Source organism: Siphateles boraxobius, unplaced genomic scaffold (genome assembly GCF_051911475.1).
Source record: "Siphateles boraxobius isolate OS27281-9 unplaced genomic scaffold, OSU_SipBor_1 66, whole genome shotgun sequence".
Classification (NCBI taxonomy): domain Eukaryota; kingdom Metazoa; phylum Chordata; class Actinopteri; order Cypriniformes; family Leuciscidae; genus Siphateles; species Siphateles boraxobius.
This window is the reverse complement of record NW_027509193.1, coordinates 8,677,758-8,699,896: the sequence shown is the minus strand read 5'-3', so window position 1 is coordinate 8,699,896 and position 22,139 is coordinate 8,677,758. Positions and strand designations below refer to the sequence as shown.

Here is a 22,139-nt window from a genome sequence, read left to right as displayed (position 1 = left end):
TGTCTTTAATTACTCATTGTTGCAGTTGGTCTGATGCCCCCAGCCATGCTTGCATAACTCATCACGCCTTTTTTGTGCAGCTATGTTTTTAAATGGTAATATTTCACAATATTACTGTTTTACTGTATTTTTGACCAAATAAATGTAGCTTTGGTGAGCCTAAAGACTTCTTTCAAAAACATAAAGAATGACCCCAAACTTTGAACTGTAGTGAATAAAAAACTATATCACGAAACTCAGGCCAGACTGATGCATTCCCACAACCCTGTAAATGTCCGAGAAGTCCATTTATTCCCTATCACCGTGAAGTTCCACTGACAGTTGGAGGCCTTTGGTGTTCCTGAAATGGGAGGAAAGTTTATTGCGTTGTTACTCAAGGGAGTCGTGTTGTTTGTATTTGTTTTTGGGAAGGTGACAAATATGTTCCTGGACTAAAGCATCCTGATTAAAATTCCCCTCTTCGCTGAGCATAAAGTGGCCAAGAGCCTCTTTCTCAAGGGCACTGACAGATCTACACTCTTCGGCTGAGTTTTCTGGAACCAAACGGTGGATCTCTGAAGGTCTGCTTTAAAAACAACAATACTGGATTTTTTTCAGACCCCAGAACTCTAGCTATAATAAATAATCATTAATGTTTGTAGCATTACATTGTGCTTGACCACCATATACGATCTATCATGCAGTTTATTTTTGTTTGGTCTGACTGTGAATGGTTGCGAGGGTGCCCTGCTCTGCTTTGGCCCACCCGGACAGATGGATGCACTCCCTCACTTCATATCTGACTCGCTCCCTTGATAACTGGAATTTATGTGCTGAATTAATTCAATTAATTATGCGCCCCTGCATTCCTGTGGGAGGAGAGAGACAGTAAGACCCAGTAAAGTGTATCAGCTCAGAGTTGGCATTGTACGTCATGACCTTAGATGAGCTTGACATTTTGATGCATGAAGATTCAACTCAATAAACTAAATTCTCAGTGGCAGTTAAACACAGTTATAGTTATGTTAAGGAAGTAAAAATATTGTAATATTTTTAATGTTTATGCACTTTAAACTCATTTTTGATATTTACATCTGCATTTTTAGTAGTCTTAGTTTTAGTTAACAATAACAGCAGTGCTGGAAAACTGTGAAAATATGTTTTTTTGTGTTTTAGAGTTAAAGGTAACGTCTGTAAACTTAATGGAAAATGTATTTTAGCAGAAAATAGAAGCATTTTCTTTAGCTTTTTTAAAACAGTGTATGGCGTCTACTTAAACTAAATTCAATTGTATTTTACTTTTGCTGCTTAAGAAAATATAAATGATAAATTATTGAAACCATTTAGGCCATTCCTACAATTTCATTCATGCATTTTTATTACTCCAAAAGGAAGATATATTTTTTCCGACAGAGCAAAACAATCGCTGAAATATCATGTGCTTCAGTATTATGTTAGAAATTATTACTGAAGCCAAAGCAAAGATATTTACAAATAAAATCACTGGCAACCATAAAAGGTCACATACTGAAAGATACCCCCTAAGACAGTGAGGATGAGAAGGTATTACTCTCTGCTAGTACACACATTTTCCTTTAAGCACACTTAAGCATAGGTGCTATAAAGTTTGTTATTATTATTGCTGCTAAAGCATGATGTACAGGCACTCAGCGTTCATGTTTGCAAGAGTTAAAGCACTAAGAGCAGATAAATCTCACGTATGCTAACAGAGAGAAGAGTTTGCACCCTCCCTTTCCATGATTTAGCCTCCATTAGCCTGCTAGCATAACACACATATAAACAGACATGCATAGATTGTCCACAGACCCACAGCACTTTTCAATGGCAATACGATATCGTCTGGATATTGTCATGCTCTGTCCAAGCCTGTTGATGTTAAAAAAGAGTGTGAAATTCAATGAATTGATGAATAGTATGTTGAAAATGTTGAAGTCCATCCATGATCCAAAACTTGTTCCAAAAATCATCCAAACACATGCAGTTTACATGCATATGAAGACTAATATTTTAATTATAAAAATTATCGTAAATTGAAACATGTTCAAGCAATCATATGGCTTCATAAGACATATAAAGTAGAGTCATATGGTGCTTCTTATAAGAGGATGACAATGATTTTTGAGATTAAAAACATACATTAGACTAATTTAGAAGAACTGGAACAAATCTCAGGCAACATCCTGTTTCTAAATGTAGACAAACTCTGTTATCCTTAATGTTTGAAAGTGAAAGAAGCAAACGAGATACTTTTGAAATTTAAAGTTGGCATGCAACGAAAGTTGTGATAGTCTTTCCTTCCCTATTGTTACGTATATGTGAGTTAAACAGCTTCACAAACAAGAAAAAAGGTAGGGCGGGACTTAATATTGCCCATAGGGAATTGCTTGGATGGTTGTGATTTGCTATTGCTGTGATGTCATGTGAGTGACAGGTTGCCCCTCTCTCGTGCCAGTGAACACATCATCAGAAAAGTGAAGATAATGCAAGAGAAAGAGGAAGTTATTTTGAATAAAGATTAAGGCAGCACATAAAAAAAAATTGTGCACGGATAAATCGTTTAAAAAAACACTGCAATATTATATAAAAAATAACACTGATTAAATTGTGACACAAATGGTGTTGTTAAAATGGTTTTTGAGAGGTGTTTGAAAGACATCTAAAGACTAGACATGTACAGTCAGTCACAGCTCAAGCTGTTTACTCAAGCATCACGTACAAACAGTTTCTTACACACAAGCGCACAAGCCACAGGGCCTTAAATAAGATAACAGGAAGACTGTGTGTGCTGCCGGTACAGATAAAGATCTGATCTATTGTGTGTGAGCTTGTGTATGGTTTGGGTGTGTGAATATGTGCGCTCTTCCGCAGATGTTTGTGAGTGTGTGTATGTTATCTCTGTGCATATTTGTGTGACACTGAGCCTCAAATAACCTCCTGCCCCCCAGAACTTCTGAGACTGACGGTATTTGTCTCGCATACAGTCACAGACTGTACAGCTGTTACCCCGATGTGCATCTCAACTGACATTCTGCTGGCCATCACTTTCACAGCAAGTGCAAACGTTTTCTCAACATTATATTTTGGTCGCAAGTAATGTATATTGCACTACAAAGTTGTATATTAGTAACACAAATGGTAGCCTATATTTCAGTTGCAATATAATAGCAATATATTTTAGTTTACCTTGACTCAGTCACTTCTGGCCTTTTGATTGTAATATTTAAACATGCATTTATGTACTGGGAAAAGAGCACTAAATAAACATAAATTGAAATTACTTGAAAATTTCTATAAATTTTCTATAACTGAAATAAAATGTTCTAGAATTGTTGTGAAAAGACCTGGTAGGTTATATTAAAGTCTTAAGCTAATATGCAATGTATGTTTATTATATAAAATAAAAGACACAAAACTGCAACATTTGCCAAATGTTGTTTTTAGGTTTTAAGCCTTCTAAGAAATATTTTTTAAATAACATTAAAGTGTGGGAGACCTATGAACTAATATTAAAAAGGAGGGTTGAAAATACCCTGACAAATAAAACATATCATTAAAATAATGATGAAGTCATGCTAACCACATAAGAGCATTTCTGCAATTTTATAAAATATATCATATCATATTACATTATTACAGCTAAAATAATACATTTTTACACATAAGATGTGATAGCAAGGAGCTTGTTGATCGATTTATTAAATAAGCTTATATCTGTTGAATAAAATATTATTACTGAGTGTTCATTTAGTATTTGGTTTAAAGTGTCAAAATGTTGAATGTCTGTTGAATTGTCAATGGGAGTCACCAAAGTAAAAAAATGTAGTTAAAAAAACTGCCAAGTTTCATCTCACTACTCACTAGAAGATCATTGTGAAAAATGTTTTGACTGTACATTTACATCAGAATTCAGGGACTTATTTTGGGTGGGCGAGTTTTGTTCTGACTCACTAGTCCACATCAGTACTGCTCGAGAATCAGTCTTCCATGAGCGCTTCACTAAAGGTCAGAGGTCAGATCACGGGGAAGGATTACTGAGCTAAACAGATTAGCTAGATTTATTTATTTTTATAGAAAGCTATTGGCCAACAGGCCTATTGATTATGTATGAGTGGTTCGGAATACATTTTTTTTGCCCTTTGGGGACGTAGAATCCCAAGTTGTTACTTTGGATAAAATACAATTTTAAAAGTTTTTTCCCCAATGCTTTTTAAATGCTAAATGCGACTAGTTTTAGTCCCTTTAACTAAAGACTTAACATAACTGTTTAACTTCTTTATGACCTTTGACCTCGTCACTTCTTAAGGAGTGACACTGTGGTGTCTCCCCAGCTAGTGTTTGGACAGCCTAAACTATGTTTAAAGTGAAATAAAAGTATTTTAAAAAAATACCTTTAAAATTAAATTTAAAGAGTTAGATAGAGAATGGAAAACAGCTTTTTTTAATCAATACTGTACAAAAGACAATATGTTATGTACTATATGGATTATTTGAGTAGCACATTCTGAGAAATGTTGCTGATTTGTGGGATTCCAGCATGCATTGCGGCATGAATACATTTATATCAATTTATATATATATTATATACATTTATATATGTATATATATATATATATATACACTCACCTAAAGGATTATTAGGAACACCATACTAATACTGTGTTTGAACCCCTTTCGCCTTCAGAACTGCCTTAATTCTACGTGGCATTGATTCAACAAGGTGCTGAAAGCATTCTTTAGAAATGTTGGCCCATATTGATAGGATAGCATCTTGCAGTTGATGGAGATTTGTGGGATGCACATCCAGGACACGAAGCTCCCGTTCCACCACATCCCAAAAATGCTCTATTGGGTTGAGATCTGGTGACTGTGGGGGCCATTTTAGTACAGTGAACTCATTGTCATGTTCAAGAAACCAATTTGAAATGATTCGTGCCTTGTGACATGGTGCATTATCCTGCTGGAAGTAGCCATCAGAGGATTGGTACATGGTGGCCATAAAGGGATGGACATGGTCAGAAACAATGCTCAGGTAGGCCGTGGCATTTAAATGATGCCCAATTGGCACTAAGGGGCCTAAAGTGTGCCAAGAAAACATCCCCCACACCATTACACCACCACCACCAGCCTGCACAGTGGTAACAAGGCATGATGGATCCATGTTCTCATTCTGTTTACGCCAAATTCTGACTATACCATCTGAATATCTCAACAGAAATCGAGACTCATCAGACCAGGCAACATTTTTCCAGTCTTCAACTGTCCAATTTTGGTGAGCTCTTGCAAATTGTAGCCTCTTTTTTCTATTTGTAGTGGAGATGAGGGGTACCCGGTGGGGTTTTCTGCTGTTGTAGCCCATCCGCCTCAAGGTTGTGCGTGTTGTGGCTTCACAAATGCTTTGCTGCATACCTCGGTTGTAACTAGTGGTTATTTCAGTCAAAGTTGCTCTTCTATCAGCTTGAATCAGTCGGCTCATTCTCCTCTGACCTCTAGCATCAACAAAGCATTTTCGCCCACAGGACTGCCGCATACTGGATGTTTTTCCCTTTTCACACCATTCTTTGTAAACCCTAGAAATGGTTGTGCGTGAAAATCCCAGTAACTGAGCAGATTGTGAAATACTCAGACCGGCCCGTCTGGCACCAACAACCATGCCACGCTCAAAGTTGCTTAAATCACCTTTCTTTCCCATTCTGACATTCAGTTTGGAGTTCAGGAGATTGTCTTGACCAGGACCACACCCCAAAAATGCATTGAAGCAACTGCCATGTGATTGGTGGATTAGATAATTGCATTAATGAGAAATTGAACAGGTGTTCCTAATAATCCCTTAGGTGCGTGTATATTTTGTGTTGACTACCACCATTTCGGTTTGTTTGTTAATTGTTGAGGTCTATGTATAAAACCATGTGGCATAACGGTTTATGTATTTTTAATTTACAAGATATTTTCCCACGTAATGGTAAGTGTAATACAAGAACGTACTGTAAGTAATAAGAATTCTTGTGTTACTAATTTAACATTTGTTGAGATATCTGCATGCTATGTGTAGAATATATTAAAGTCCGCAAATAAAAATTTACAATTCTTGTTTTTTTCTTTCATTATTATTATTATTATTATTTAAATCCATGTTAATCAAAATATCTTCCCCTCCCTCTTGCAGCATCTTCTCTGATGATGTGTTTATTGATCAAGTCCCGCCCAATATTTTTTTCTTGTTCGAGAAGCCGTTTCACTCACATTAATGTAACAATAAATCATAGGAGATTGTGTCCATCAACACCCCCGAAGCTTCAAAGTCCTTGTCCTTCCTACCTTGTCCCCCCCCCCCCCCCCCCCAAAACATAAAAGTAGACTGACAGAATACTTTCTTATTTTAAGTTTAAAAGAAGTATACTAATAGAAAACTGGAATAAACTTATTTTATGTAAGACCATTTTTAAGACAGTTCAATCAATCTTCGTCATTAATGTTCACATGGATGACTTTATTAATATTTAAAACATGAATTTGGCTGTGGCTGTGTCCAAAATTGTAATCGTTCAGTTTGGGTTTTTTCTTATTTTACATGAAATATTCTCCTGGTAGGCCTGAAAATTAATGTTTTGTTCTTCAGGTAGATATTATAGACCAGTAAAGGTATTTGAATTTGCATTATTGCTACTCATATAGAGACCCTGTGATTGCATAATGGTCTCATATCACCATAGATTCCAAACGCCTTGAAGGCTTTCCTGTTTATTTACAACAAAGCAAAGGGGACATGTTGTCTAGCAAGAACATTTCACCTCTCCCTCTTGGTTTTGCTCTCCCTCTCTCATTCATTCTTGAACAATGGATCTTAAAGTCTTTGTGTGGAATGTATCTGCTTTCAGGAGCAAGATCAGAATTTATCTGGAATGTTTGTGGAAAAAATATTGTACGTGTCCCTGTGTGAAACTTTTTCAGTGACTTATGGTGGCATAATTAAAACATTGTCACACACACACACACACACACACACACACACACACACACACACACACACACACACACACACACACACACACACACACACACACACCTAATATGAGGTGCAGAGTGGAGTGGATTAGTCTGCGATAATCACATCTGCTCTGTGTGAAACCAATGATACAGACATATTCCATAAACTCCAGTCTGCCAAAAAAAACACATGTGAAACACTGAGAGAGACGGAGATAAACACACATAAACAGACACTAAATTTAAGTATGTGTGGAAGAAGAGGCACTATTGAGTTTTAGCTAAATCTTTAATACATTGTGTTGAGTACAGATAGTTTGCGATCACACCAGCGTAAGAAAATATGCACTTTGAATACTTTCTCCTTAACCAGAGACAATGTAAGACATTCACAGCCTTGATTGTCTCTGTCCCGAACTGCTCCGAGACACGAAGGTTGAGGTTCCAAATGCAGTTTTATTGAAAGGGTGATCCACAATTGTAGTCGAAAACAAGAAAAGGTCATAAACACCGGGTAATCAGTTCAAACAATAACAGGGTCAAAGGCAAAAACAGAGGAAACCAAGAAAACCAGACAGAAGATTAAGAACAAAGATAAAGAAAACCAGGAGAATGCTTGGAATTGCAGTCTGACACTAAACAAGACTTCGCAGAAGAACCAGGCTTATATAGGGTGAGAAAACAAGAAGATGAGACACAGGTGAAAACAATAAGTGCTAATGAGTCCAGGCAGAGAATTGTGGGAGATGTTGTTTGTGAGGGAATGACCAGTCTGTTGGGCCCTCTGGTGGCTCTCAAGGGCACTCCAGCTGGTGACCATTACAGGCTCTATCAAAACATAAGTCTTTTATTGGAGCATCTTGACTGATCTGAAACTGTCACTGTGTCCGAAATCGAATACTTCCCTACTATACAGTATACGAAAAACAGCACGCCAGCAGTATAGTATGTCCAAATACATAGTATGCGAAAGAGAAGTGCTCGGACGACCTACTATTTCCAGCGAGACTTTGAAGTGTGCATACAATGGACACTTCCCATGAGGCCTCGGTAGAGGATTTGTGGATGTCAGTGAAGCGACGCAACTGACGCTGGTAGTGGTTACTTGACAGTAACAACTTGGCAGATGTAGTACTGTATGTCTGGATTACATTCATAACTATATTAATTTAGAACATTCTTTTTAAACGGTCGCAAAGGAAATTCAAAGTTCAAATGCAGTACCTACTCAGACAGTATGCAATTTCCGACACATCGTAAGCCTTTGGATCAACGATGTGAGTTTGGCGCGGGTAAGTCTATTTGGATAACAAATGGAAGACAATAAGAATAACACTTCAGCTGTAAGGAAAACAACACCGTTTTTTATCATTAAGTTATATAGTTATACATGTTATGTCATTTGGTGAAAACAGCCAACACTACTTAAAACACTACTGCAAAAAAAAAGAGTCTCATTTACAAATAATTCCATACACATGTAGCTTTCTGTGCAACCTGTTCACTCTTGTTGAGAATAAACAGTAACATTCTCAAAACCAGTTAAAATACAACAAACCATTTAATATAAGCCAACAGTTGCCTACATGCAAACTCGCAGAAATGTCATTTTTATAATGTATTTTTACCCAAAATTAAATTTAGTTCAAAGTTTTGTAGACTCACTTAGCCTAGGTTTTCCATTTCTAATAATAGCCTATATATGACTTGTTTCTAAGGCCCCCGATAGCATAAGTGTTTTATTTACTCACTTGTTTTGCGTGTGTGTGGTTTCAGTTGGGTATTGAAACTCATTATTGATACAATTATGATTTCTGCGTGAAAGCGTTTGGTGTTTGTATGTCAAGCGTTTCAAAATGAATTAACAACAAGCTGAATACATTCAATGTAGCGAGTAGCCTGCGTGAGCTAGCCACAGACAAAAACATTCATTTTCGACTAATGCGTTGTTTGCTTTCCTTGCTTTCCACAATGTACAATGTGGAAAAGAGAAAACAAAATAAGACTTTTCTTAAATTAATTTAAAGCATTACTGCCATCTGTTGGTGAGACTGTCATAGCACAACAGCTTTAACAAGTCTTACTGAAGCTCCAGCTTTCATTATGCGCATGTGAAACATTAATCTGTGCAGCTGGACTGTATAAAACAGGTGCAGCATACAATGCTCTTAAAGGGATAGTTCACCCCCAAAAATTGTGTCATAATTTACTTACCCTCAAGTTGTTCCAAACCTGTATGAGTTTCTTTCTTCTGTTGAACACATATTTAAAAGAATGTTGGTAACAAGACAGTTGATGACACCCATTGACTTCCACAGTATTTCTTATGTTACTATGGAAGTCAATGGATGCCGACAACTGTCTGGTTACCAACATTCTCATATCTTTTTTTTTTTTTTTTTTTTTTTTGTAGTACAACAGAAAAAAGAAACTCATACAGGATTGGAATACGTAATGACAATTTTTGGGTGAACTATCCTTTTAAAGTGACACTTTAAATAAAGCAAAGATTTGACCTGCTTTTATTGTGCTCAATATCATGCACATTTAAGCCATGGCCCTTGCTCGCATCGCTGGGTCCATCTTTGAGGACTTAATTTTTTTTTTTTTTTTAGAAATGCACCAAACTAACATTGAGTCCTTGATAATAATGTTCCAGATGATCCACTTGGCTCTGACAGTTTCATGTCAACACATGGCATCATGAAGTATCCTGATGGATGAGGGAGGACCGTACAACCCTGATCTGGGCTGGGGGTGTACACTGGAGGTTCATCTGATGGGTTATTGTTCGGACGGTCATCGGGGGCGGGGTTTTGGATGGCTGGCATGGCGGTGGGAGGAGTGACAACATAGCCTCCATTTATTGGAGCAAAACTCTCTGACTTTCCTAACACAGATGTGTGATCTCTGTCTGTAGACCCATCCAATACTTTGTCCTGAGTGCAGGAATCCTCACAGCACAGAATATAAGGCCCACTGAAGTTCATGCCTGATTTGTCTTTGCACATGCCTTCCCCCACGTAGGTGCACAAGTGGTTTGATCCAGATGACTGTTCTTTTTTAACAGCATTTAAACTCACATCTTCAGTGTGTGTCAAAAGCGTCTCCCAGTCAACACTGTAACAAAATTATGGATAAAAGTAAAACAATGTCAGACATAGAGTTTTAAGATGCACTTTATTTATATAGCGCTTCATACAATTACTAAAATTAGTTACTACAAATGAAAGCTAAATAAAAATATTAAAAAACAAAAAGTAATAAAAATAGCAAAAGTACAATATTTATAAAAAATGCACAAAAAAATGAAAACATGAAAATAAAAGCTAATTTAACATTTTTATAAATACAATATAAGTATATAAATTATACTAAAGTAGCACTGTTGCAGAGACCATACTGTAATTCCTACACAAAAGACCTGATCTGATCATGCAAATATACTTAGATATACTGTACATCACAAGTACACAACACATTCATTTCGTGCCAAATTTGGAACTGTTTTATTGTAAAATGTTTTCATTTGAGTGAGAGCTTACCTGCTTCTGCAGATACTGAGATTGTCTGTAGCCAGCAGAACACAAATAGAGGTCGCCTCTTTCTCAATGATATGCGGCCATCCGGTGGGAGACTTCTGAAAGAGAGAGAGATAGAAAAAGCAAATATGTAATTTAGTTACACCATAACCAGATTATTAGTTATAAAACTTAGGCTATAAAGACAAAACAGATAGACAAAAAGCCATGTTTGCCATCATTTTAGCTGTTGTGCTGCAGAATGCAGATTCCCTGAACTTATTGTATGCTCACTTCAGAATCTCGCCGGAAAAAGAAAGTCATCTGGGTACTTTTTGCCAACTCTTTTATGAGTACTGTGAATTCAGACATACTACTTTTGCAACAGATGTTCCCTTTCAAGGGAACTTCGAGCTGCGTCAAACGCTGCGGGGCGTTCCCGCAGCGTTTGACGCAGCGTCTCGTTCCCTATCAGGGAACTAGGGTTACATACGTAACCGAGACGTTCCCTTTCAAGGGAACTTCGAGCTGCGTCAAACGCTGCGGGAACGCCCCGCAGCGTTTGACGCAGCGTCTCGTTCCCTATCAGGGAACTAGGGTTACATACATAACCGAGACGTTTTTCAGCTACTAGAGAAGAGTGTGATTTCGGATGCAGCCAGAGAGCTGGCTGAGAGACATTACAAAAGAGAAAATTTCAGAGGAATAGCACTGGGAAATGAAGGGTTTTGATCAGGCAAGGACTTTAGGAACCGCGTTAGTATTAAAAAAGCTTTTCAGCGCTGGAGAGACCGAAGCTGGAAGGCCTGAAAACAGACGCAGAGGTTGCGTTGTTTCTGCTCCATATGTGCGTTACATTGGTTTCACAGAACCAAGATATGCTGTTGTTGTGATGTTAGCTCTAGTAACAGGATTAGTAACATTTGATTTGCATTGTTTGTCTGGAGCTGCTGTTCTGCTGGCGACTAACAACCAACTCTTGCTTGTATATGCTCTTGTGTGCTGTGTGTTCATTTTTTTTCTTTGTCGTTCGTTTGTCATCTTTGCATTTTTTTCGCGAAGCATTATTTTGCTTCGCTTCAGCTATGACTCTTGCATTGCGTGTTTGTGCATTTTGGGGGTGGAGAAATTAAGGGAGGGGTGTGATTTCAAATATCAAGTGTTTCTCAGAAATCGACTACTGCGCCTTTAGCACAAAGTAAAAGGAAACTGTTAGTGAAATTTTAACTAAAGCAGTAATTTGAAAAGACTGAATAAAGACTCACCTTGATCATCCCCTCCAACACTTTGCTCTTTATGGGCGATGGAACCGAACCATTCCATAACTTGATCCTTCTGTTAATAGAATTACATGCATGAATAAATAATCACACAAACAAAAACATCTACATTTAATGAATGTTCATGTAGCTCAAACACCATGGGCTAGCAATACCAGTGTAATGAGTTTGATTTCCAGGTAATGCATGAATTGATCAAATGTTGGATAGATGCATAAATGTCACAGTGTGGTGTGGTGTGTTTTACCTGTGACAGGCAGGAAGGGCATTGTACAAGATGACGAAAAGCACCGCCACAAACACAGGAACCAAAATGTAGATGACATAGCTGGTGGGCAATAAAACTACACACAAAAAGCATCACGTATTGAGTTATGTCCTGTGGGAAATAATGTAATGTTGTCCTATTATCTTAAATAATTTTACAAAGATGTTCCCAGAACTTGTTACATCTTTGTTATTTTAAAATAATCTATCTATCAAGAATTAAGTACACATGTATTTAGTTGATTTTTTAATGCAAACACATAAGCACATATGCACACACAGGACAGAGTATACAAGAGTACAGAGTATATCTCAAAAGTATATCTGAATGAACAAATTAAACAGATAAACGCATAAATGCATACATAAACAAACACACATGCAGCAGGGTGATTTTAAATGCTCTGTGCCACTTTTTTAATAGTAATCTCAAAATTCACCCAATCTATCCAAATTCAACGGAATATTAATAATTTAATTTTTTCAAACCTTATTTAATAAATGATTTAGTGAGTAGTTTCTGCTTTGCGTTTAATTGAATTTACAAGGAAGAAATCAGTAATTCATTATTTTAAGCCATTTTAAGAGTGAGCACATTTCAATTGTGAACTGGGCATAGACACATTATCCAAATTTGTCTAAAATTAAATTAGGAAAGAAATATATCAACATTGTAAAATAGGGTTGTATGATCAGAAGTGCGGAGTGTTACCTGGCTTAGTGGTGAACACTGCTGGATGCGACCAATCTGATGGCTGAACTTTGATGTTGTATTGTACATTTACAGGCAGTAATCTGATTTGGGCCTGGTAATTAGTTGAAGGAGTTAGATTCCCAGAAGGAATCTCAAAATTGTTGATCCCCTCTTGAAGGATAATGATCTTTGAGTCCTACAAAAAAAGAAAGTAAAACCAGGCATGTGATCAGTCACATCTACAATGAATCATTTAGTCAATGCAACACGGATACCGAAAGTAGCTAACACACCTTGTTGGAGATTTTTAGCTCAGTGGAGTACTGCATCTCCACCTTTGATGGAATAACTGGTAAAGACCAGTTAAAGTTGTAAGTGCCATCTTCTTCCATCACCTGAATCTGGTCAGGTTGTGAAAGTTTAACTTGAAGAGAAGATGAACAAGCATGTTTGTTTTGTTCTTCCTAAACTCCAGATGGCAGCACTGGCACTCAAGACTCCCCAAAACAACAGAGACTTACTATGTTCTGCCGATCTGAACGTCCTAGTGTACAGCACTGGTTTCAGCTCCACTGTTAACAGGTAAGGGTCAGATACATTCACAGAACACATAAACTCAGATAGCTCAACGTCATGGGACTGCAGCTGAGGATAGTTACAACAAGCATAGGATCTGAGGGATAGAGAAAGGGTTGTCAATGTACAGGATGTGACATTACACTGTAGATCAATTATTAGGGACATCACATGAGTATGGGATAGATGGAGAACTCACTCAGTGTTATCACTGTCACTGCACCATAGATGATAAGACATCAAGTGAAAATGGTCTGTCTTCATTTGCCAGGTACACGTCACAGTTTTTTCTCCCACAATCACACACTGCAGGTCAAAGACTCCATCTGCAAGAGGCCACAAACTTCATTAAAACAGGTATTTGCAGTATAATAAGGGGAAAAAATATATAGATTGTTAGCAAACATAAATAAATAAACAAAAATAACACCGTTGTGAGTTTTCCAGGACACCAGGGGGCTCCACTCACTCCAGAGTCCTACAGGACCCCGCGCCCTCACTTTGGCTTGATAATGGTAGCCGGGCAACAGTGACTCCTTGTCAATCATATACTCAGACGCATTAATGTTATCCACAATCTGTTCCAGTAAAACAAAATGAGAACTTAGTAAAGATAATGATTCAATTGCATGCAACCAATACAATCTGACATCATAAATAACTTTAAAGACAGACCTACTGTGAGTTCTGAGACTGTTGATTGATTGTATATGCTTGTTGAAGCCATCTGCTGTATTGTTTTTAACTTATTTTTAAATTCAAAAGTAAAGCATTTATCAGCTGAATTCATGATGAAAAGCTACATTACCCATAACGCTGAACAAAAATTTCACCAAAATGGTGTTGAGCTATGTATAAATGATAACATATACAATTATGCCATTTGCAATGGTATGGTAATTCATTCCCTCACTAAAAATGTAAAGAAAATCGTTGTTAGTGCGTCACTGAATCATTCACTGAACCGATTTGCCTAAAAAATCCCTGATTCATTCATGAACGAAACGAGTGCGTTTGTGAGTGTGTTCAACTTGAAGCAGTGCTGCACTGACCGATCATGTATGTCATCAAAGAACCGCGTGAGCGATTAGAGAGCAGACGGCTCCGTATGCTTTCGAATCGCCTTTACGGTACTTTGATGTCATACATGATGTCAGCGCAGCACTGCTTCAAGTCGACCTCACTTAATAATGACTAATTAATTTACTGAACTGATTTTTTTTATTAATTCAGGAAGTAAACACCACTGTGTGTTTCACAGAGACAAGCAATAGTCGATTGTTCTGTGGCTTCTTTTGGAAATATTGTCCTTGGCGGAGCAAACAACTGTCAGTATTGCGTCAAAAGCGCAAGTTACTTTGAACTGTTGTGTAAAACATATTCACACTTGCAATCATGCTGTAGCCTATGTTATATATAATTATTACACGGCTCTGTGGAATACTTTCTAATTCTAATTGGTCAATTGCACCATCCAGCGGTATGTTATTTCCTGATAACGACCGGTAAAATCTGATAACACATGCTCATCCGGGTAACTGGACAGAGGGATCAGGACCCCAACACAAAGCGGATAGCAACCAGCTGGATGTACATAATCCCTTACTCAAGTCATCTCACTGGAAATATGAGTTGTAACATTTATGCAGTATTCAGTACACAAGTATTTTGGCAGCATGCTAAACTACACAACAATTTATTTTTCAACAAGTGGCATATAACATAAGTAACACACTGATTGTGCATGTGCAAACACACATTAACGGGTATCCAAACATTGCGCAGTCAGGATAACCAATCGCATAAATACACAACTAAACGCACTCAGCATTCACCCATGTAAATATCCCAATCATGACAGTGGATCTATCTCTAGTTTCAGACCGCTAGCATCACTCTTTCATGTGGAGGCTTTATCTTAGGTGGGAAAGTTTGAGGTTATTATGACGTTTCCTTACAGTGTCAGATTGTGTTGTTTGATAGTACAGTGAAACGAAGCTGCTGCAGCACACATATTTTTCTAAACAGGATATCCACAAGGTATAGAGAATCAGATAATATTTTGAGTATGTGAGTGATTAAATGCCATTTAGGTTTTGGTGTTTATATGTTTATATGATGCCTTTTCCTCATTTAAGACGATTTATTTCATTTCATATAGGATACAGTATCTTTCAGAAGTTTGGAGTCAGTAAGATTTTGAATGCTTTTTTAAGAAGGGTCACGTAGTAGAATTTATTTGATCAAACATTTTATAAAACAGTAATATTGTGAAATATTATTACTGTTTAAAATAACTGTTTTCTATTTGAATATATTTTCAAATGTAATTTATTCCTGTGATCAAAGCTGAATTTTCAGCATCATTACTCCAGTCTTCAGTGTCACATGATCCATCAGAAATCATTCTGATATCATGATTTGCTGCTCATTTTTCTTTAGCATTCTTTGATTTATAGAAAGTTAAAAAAACAGCATTTATTTTAAATCAAAATCTTTTTTAACATTATAAATGTCTGTATTGTCATTTTTCATAAATTGCATGTGTTCTTGTAGAAACATATACTGTAGAAAACATATATGTATTGAAGACAATTTATTAAAAACATATATAATTTTTTTTTCATGTTTATTGAATCTAACCCTAGGGTGTCAGTACCTTATCTTAAATTAATATCCCCTTAAGGGTAGATGGAGCACAGTATTTGCAAATCTTTGTTTGTGTGTGTACTCACAGTCCAGTCTTGCATACTCCTAAACTGAAGCTGGTACGTAAGAGTTCTTGTGATATTTGAGGATGCAGGATATGGGCTTTTCCAGGACAGCAGATGACCTTCACCATCAGCCGCCATCTCCGTCAAGTCAATCGGGGCCTTAACTTTTCCTAAAATCACACACAGATTGGTGAAATGCCTTTCCACACCAGAGTTGATTTAGAAGGTAAAATAAATGTACAAAACACACTCAAACACACACACACTCACCATGCTGAGCAACTTTGAGGGTTGTGGCTCCGGAATACTCACAGGGTTCTTTGAAATATAGAATGTGATTTGTTCCAGTGCTAAACCTTTTAGTGTTAAAGCGACACTCGTGAAAGATCTTCCCATTGGGTAAAAGCACACTGGGTCTGAGCGGCTCGCAACGGTTTTCTCTACTGAGAGAGAGAGAGAGAGAGAGAGAGAGAGAGAGAGAGAGAGAGAGAGAGAGAGAGAGAGAGAGTTAATTTTCCCCATTGTAGTCTGTCTTTCTTTCTTTCTTTCTTTCTTTCACCTACTTAAAAGTCTTGTCCCAGTTGTAAAGTTCAAAGATGGATTTGTTTGCTGTAGTCTGTGGAAGAACATGCGGATCGACCTCCCAACTGCATTGTACATGTGTCATGAAGTCATTGTAGCACTGCAAGGAATCCATCAATTGAGATTCTAAATCAAGAGATCAGAGGTCAATATTAAAGGTAAAGTCAGTCTGAGTTGCACATTTTGATAGACGCTACAACATAAGGGTCACCAAAGCATGCCAAATACATATTCTTGCTTTCAGACAAATAATACTTAAAACAGACTTAATTTGATTACAGTGGCACAGATATTCTTTTTATAGGTAAGAGACCCATACAATTTCCATCAATGTTTATCGACATCAACTCAAGATTTTTAATTGCAAATTCATTTTTTTTATAAAATGTATATTTCATATTTAAACTGTCTTTAAGTTTTTAAACACTTTTTGCAGTCAGTAGGGTATTTTTCCCAAGATTTTAGTTCACGTTTTAAATTATGGAAGCTTGTTTCCACCACTGATTAAAAACTTATATATATACACGACTTTTTATCATTGGAAATTTAAACTCATAATTCTGGGGGGAAAAAGTCAGAGTTTTGAGTTTATACCTTTTAAGTTTTTTGAATTTTTTATTCGGGGTGGAAACAAGCCAAGTATACTTAGGAATACTTAATTATACTTTGAAGTAGGCCTATATCCTAAATCAAAAGACTGAGTACAAGTATAGGCCAAATATACTTAAGACTTTTCTGTCAGTATAAGTCAAGTATACTTGAGAGTACAATTTTAAGTAGGGTTGAGCGGGCTGGTTGTAACACACATGGTTTAAAGGTTTCAACACATGCCAGCATGACAAAACTTGGTGTATTTAATAGTTGCCAAAAAAAATGCGCCAAAATTCAAAAATCTTTTCAACATTTTTTTTCATTTCTATTTTTGTGTTTATTTAAAATTAGACAAATCTGATATTATTTTAATCCTATATCTGTTACTTAACAGTTGATATAGTTCTTTAATCTAACCAGCAGAAGACACTAGCAGGATTTAAATCCCAGTTGCGCAGGTGGGCAATGTTGTAACACTGCATTACAATGTGCCCCTATTAGAACTATGCTATTCTATTCTATACCATGAGAAAAATGTGAATAAAGATTAAGATTTAATGTTCAGAAATTATGGATTATTATTATTTTTCGAACTATGCTGTATAGCTGTGTTTTGCGGTGTGCTTGATGTCAAACTCAAAAATTTGTTTAGTTTTAATTATTAAAAAATGCCATTATTTTATATGAAAAAGTTAATGATTGTAGGCTATTTTATTGAGAAAATATTTTAGTTTGTCTTGTATATTTTTTTTTATTAGATCAGATAACATTTTAAGCTGTCATATGTACACCTTACATTGTGCCCCTCACATGTTACAATGTACCCTACCTATGGGGCATGTTGTCACATTTCAATTTCATTCTTTCGGGGTAAATCAAGAAAAAGTATGCACTGTATTAATGAAACAAAACCACATAATTTTACTAGACGTGTGAAATTAATGCGGGAAAAAATTAATACTCTGAACCCTAAATAGGTTTACACAAACTGAGAAAGTCAACAAGTGTATTTATACTTCAGCATCGTTTTCCGCGACAACGTGCAGTTTACTAATAGCACACTTGAATAAACTTCTTTTTCATAAGGGGATGAAAGATAAAAAAACAATGACAGCCAATCAGAATCCACCCTGCTAATATAGATATTGTTATAGTTATCTTTATATTTACTGTTCTTGGTGCCTCTAGGATGTCACATTACAAGACATTCTTCCCAAAGGTATTTAATGTGAACCATTAGACATTAAAATTGCAATGCAAACACTGCCAACTTTGTTTCCAAGAGCATCGCTGTCCCACAGACGTGTGACCACAGACAGGAACTTCTAGAGGCTTAGATTGACAAAGCTCTGGATGATGTCATTTTTGGATTGCTATACTTAAAGGGATTTTTATATACTATTCTTAGATTCAGCAAGGATCTCACGATTACTTAGAAGTGAGTTTCTAAAATTCTTTGGAACTGCAACTGACCACATCCTCAATTATAAGTGTCTGCAAAGGAAAATCTCTATCGACTGTCTAGCTAGGTCCAAGATAAGGGTTAATTTTTGCTGGGATGCTAAAATGTATATGTTTGAGTCCAGGACGGAGGCCACAATGAGATTAGAGAGACCAGACCACCGATAAGGTCTATCTGATGGACACAGGCCTGAACTACACAGGTTTTATAAAAGAGAATTGAATGCAATAATGTCTGAAGGTGTTATCTTTCTCTCTCACCTTTACCGAGCTTGACTTCATAATGAAGACACTGGTTGTTACCAATGCCCCGTCTGACCAGCAGAGTGAATGAAACCATATGCAGAATCCATGAAGAGATCATTATAGCTGAGATGCACGATCTGAGGCCAGGCACTTTTTTTTTTTTTTTTCACAGCAGGTGATTCTTCTGGTTACTTCCAAGATATCTGAATATTTACAAACCAGTGTTGATGGTTAGAACCATTCAATTTAAAGAGACAGTTCACCCAAAAAAAGAAAATTCTGTCATTGTTTATTCAACCTGCAGTTGTTTGTTTTGAAGAACTTTGGGGTACAAACATCATTGAACTTTACCGACTTTCAAAAAAACAAGGCAATCTTCAAAATATCTTATTTTGTGTTCCACAGAAGAAAATAAGTCATACAGTTTGGAACAAAACACGAGGGTGAGGTCATTTCAGAATTTTCATTTTAGGGGAAAGACATTATGCTGTTATAAAAGCAAACACAAAAACACACCACAGACATGCTTCTGGGAAATACTTAATGCTTTTAAGTACAGAATTTCATGTCTCTTACAATACATTTTTCCTGTTATTAAAAAATGCTGCATCCACATAGCAAACTTTAAAGCTGAAGTCATTTCTGCGCCACCAAATGAAACCAAATTGTAAAAAGATTGTTTTCCTGAACACTACTCCCGTCTGCCATTGGTCCGGCAAACAGATTGTCCTGTATAAAACTCATACCATTGGTTGTGTCTACAGTTAAAAGTGTTTTAACATAGAAACGGACAAACTTAACTTTAAAAGTATTAGTTATTCTGAAAACGTAACAAAGCATCTAAAAATGAAGGATACACAAAATTCTTCTTCTTTTTTTAAAGCGCTAAGTTGCATATATAAAATTGCTTACGGTTTGTGACAAAAGCATGGTGACCTCCAAATCCATCTTTAAATTGAGAATTCAAAATCCATCTTTTAATTAATGGAGCACTTCAAGGAACAGGTACAAATCTTGATAATCGCTCTAGATCTTCATGGCACACGTTTTGTACAATAACTGTACATAAAACTACGCTTCTGCGGTGAACCTGACCATCTACCCTTAACCCACTAATGGAGCGACGCAGTGTAAGACAGACACTCTGTCACTGTTCTCGCAACTGCCAGGAAACTGTAAAGAAAGGGATTTCCCTGAGCTTAAAAGACTGTGAGGGGCGTTGGGGGAAAGAAATGTGGTCAAACTGAACATGTTCTGTCGGAAATTGACTTTAAAATGTGTGTAGTTTGTAAAAGTTATTTTAGTTTCTTATGTTTTTCTGCCAATTTTAAGTTTACGCTTTCATTTAGAGGTTTCTTGACGTACGGCTGCTATGTTTAGCTGTGGTGAATTACAGGAGTGAACGTAGGTGAGAGCTGAAAGGGCAAAAGAAACAAAAACATGTCTTACCTCACTCCTTGTTCCTACACTGACTTAAAATGTGTTTTCACTGCAACAACCCTTGGTGGCCTTCACGTTTGAAGGTTGTTTTCAGAAATCTAATTAATTAGTTGGTATTTTCTTCTTGTTTTAAGCATAAAACGCACTAAATATATCTTCCGAATATATCTTCATGTTTGATTTGTTTAGGTTAGGCTTAATGTTATTTCTGAGAGAATCTTTTGGGATAAAAACTTGTTTGTAATATAATTATCTAGTCTTTTTGGTTTCTGATTAGTGATTATCTGTCTATTCTATTATTAACATGATCATTAATCCATATAAAAATCAGGATTAAGGTCATTTTTGATTCTGAAGTCTTCAGAGACGCTTATAACAAAGTTGGTTTTTGAAAATTGTTAAATTACCACTTCATGATAACTTATCAATTATCTTTTTTTCCTATATCCCATTGTATTATCAATGTAGTTTCAGTCTTTGCGAGTTCAATATAATGGATTTTTTTTCAAACATTAGTGCTCTTTTTCATGAATTCACCCAAATGATCTTAAATAAATATCATAAATATATTTTCCACTTCTGTCACTGGTGATTTTTGAATTTGCCTAATTTTAATACTATATATATAAAAAAAAAAAAAAAAAAAAATATATATATATATATATATATATATATATATATATATATATCTGCGAATTGCAATAGCTGAAAACTTATTATACAATTTCATACTCATTTAAACTTGGTTTAAAAAATCCTTACCTGTATTTCTGTCATCAAAAGCAGGCTAGTAAACTTCCCATTCATCAGTGCTTGGATTAAAGTGTGTGTCAGAAGTTCTAGTTTAACTGGCATGCAGTGTATAAGCATGTAGGAGTCCTTTGTTCTGTTTGAATGTCCTGCCAACTTCCGTTGTTCATTAGGAAGGACCTGAAGGGCCTTTCTGGAGGCAGATGTAGATGTGGAGATCTAGCCGGAAACCGACCACATTTGGACTTGTTATACAACGTGTATACGATATCATATATTATGTAGGCCTGATTATGTTCTTATTGGCCAGAGTTGTAATACTTCCCTCATATTCTTACTATATATTCAATAAACCAGGGGTTGTCTGGGGGCTGAGAGCTTATGCCTCCCCAGCGCTGGTTCATTGCTCATGTAACTGCTAATAAAGACCGGAAAGAATGGCATGTCTTGTTGGAATCTTCATTTCTAACAGAGTGCTTATCTTGGTCTGTTGCAATCGACTTAAAAACAACATGCTTTACAAGTGAGTGTGTTAGAGGTTTTGTTCTTATAACTGAAGTGCATATGCACACATGAGATCATTTACTTAAACTACAGCTCAAAACCAAAAGTTCCTTTTTTTCTCAGTTGGGTAAAAACAATAGTTGTTTGGTCATCAAAACAGTCTTTCCACAGGAACTGGGTTAACATGCTACAGCTGAATATGAACAAAGAACTAAATAATGATATCTTAATCAATATATTGACTGTATTCACCTTTACAGTATGAACTCCACCTTCTTATGGAGAATGAACGTCACAGCTTTTGTACAGAAGCAGAACACCTCTATACACATTTTTACACCCAAAAACACATTAGCTAACACACTCATCCACATTCAATTGCTAACACATATGTTGAGGTATAGCCTACCCATGAACTCATTTGCAGACTCAAACAGCAGTGAGAGCTTTCCAGTAACTGGCAGGAGATCCTGAAAGTGTGAGAAATTTCAAAACTCTTTCTCTTCCTCTTTTTCTCTGTGCATTGTGA

The 22,139-nt window shown here is 36.4% G+C and overlaps 1 protein-coding gene across 1 annotated transcript; it reads right to left on the bottom strand.

The window, feature by feature from the left end:
- Nucleotides 1-7,254: 7,254 nt before the first annotated feature.
- Nucleotides 7,255-20,087, bottom strand: csf2rb (colony stimulating factor 2 receptor subunit beta). The gene is made up of 14 exons (XM_077212044.1): nt 19,829-20,087; nt 18,932-19,119; nt 16,600-16,744; nt 16,307-16,479; nt 16,058-16,206; nt 13,753-13,900; nt 13,522-13,648; nt 13,268-13,419; nt 13,040-13,170; nt 12,765-12,942; nt 12,033-12,129; nt 11,771-11,840; nt 10,530-10,624; nt 7,255-10,104 (listed from the first exon to the last, which is right to left on the bottom strand). Exons 2-14 carry the CDS (start codon nt 19,032-19,034, stop codon nt 9,612-9,614), a joined length of 2,061 nt encoding a protein of 686 aa, XP_077068159.1. The 5' UTR covers nt 19,035-19,119; nt 19,829-20,087; the 3' UTR covers nt 7,255-9,611.
- Nucleotides 20,088-22,139: the final 2,052 nt, after the last annotated feature.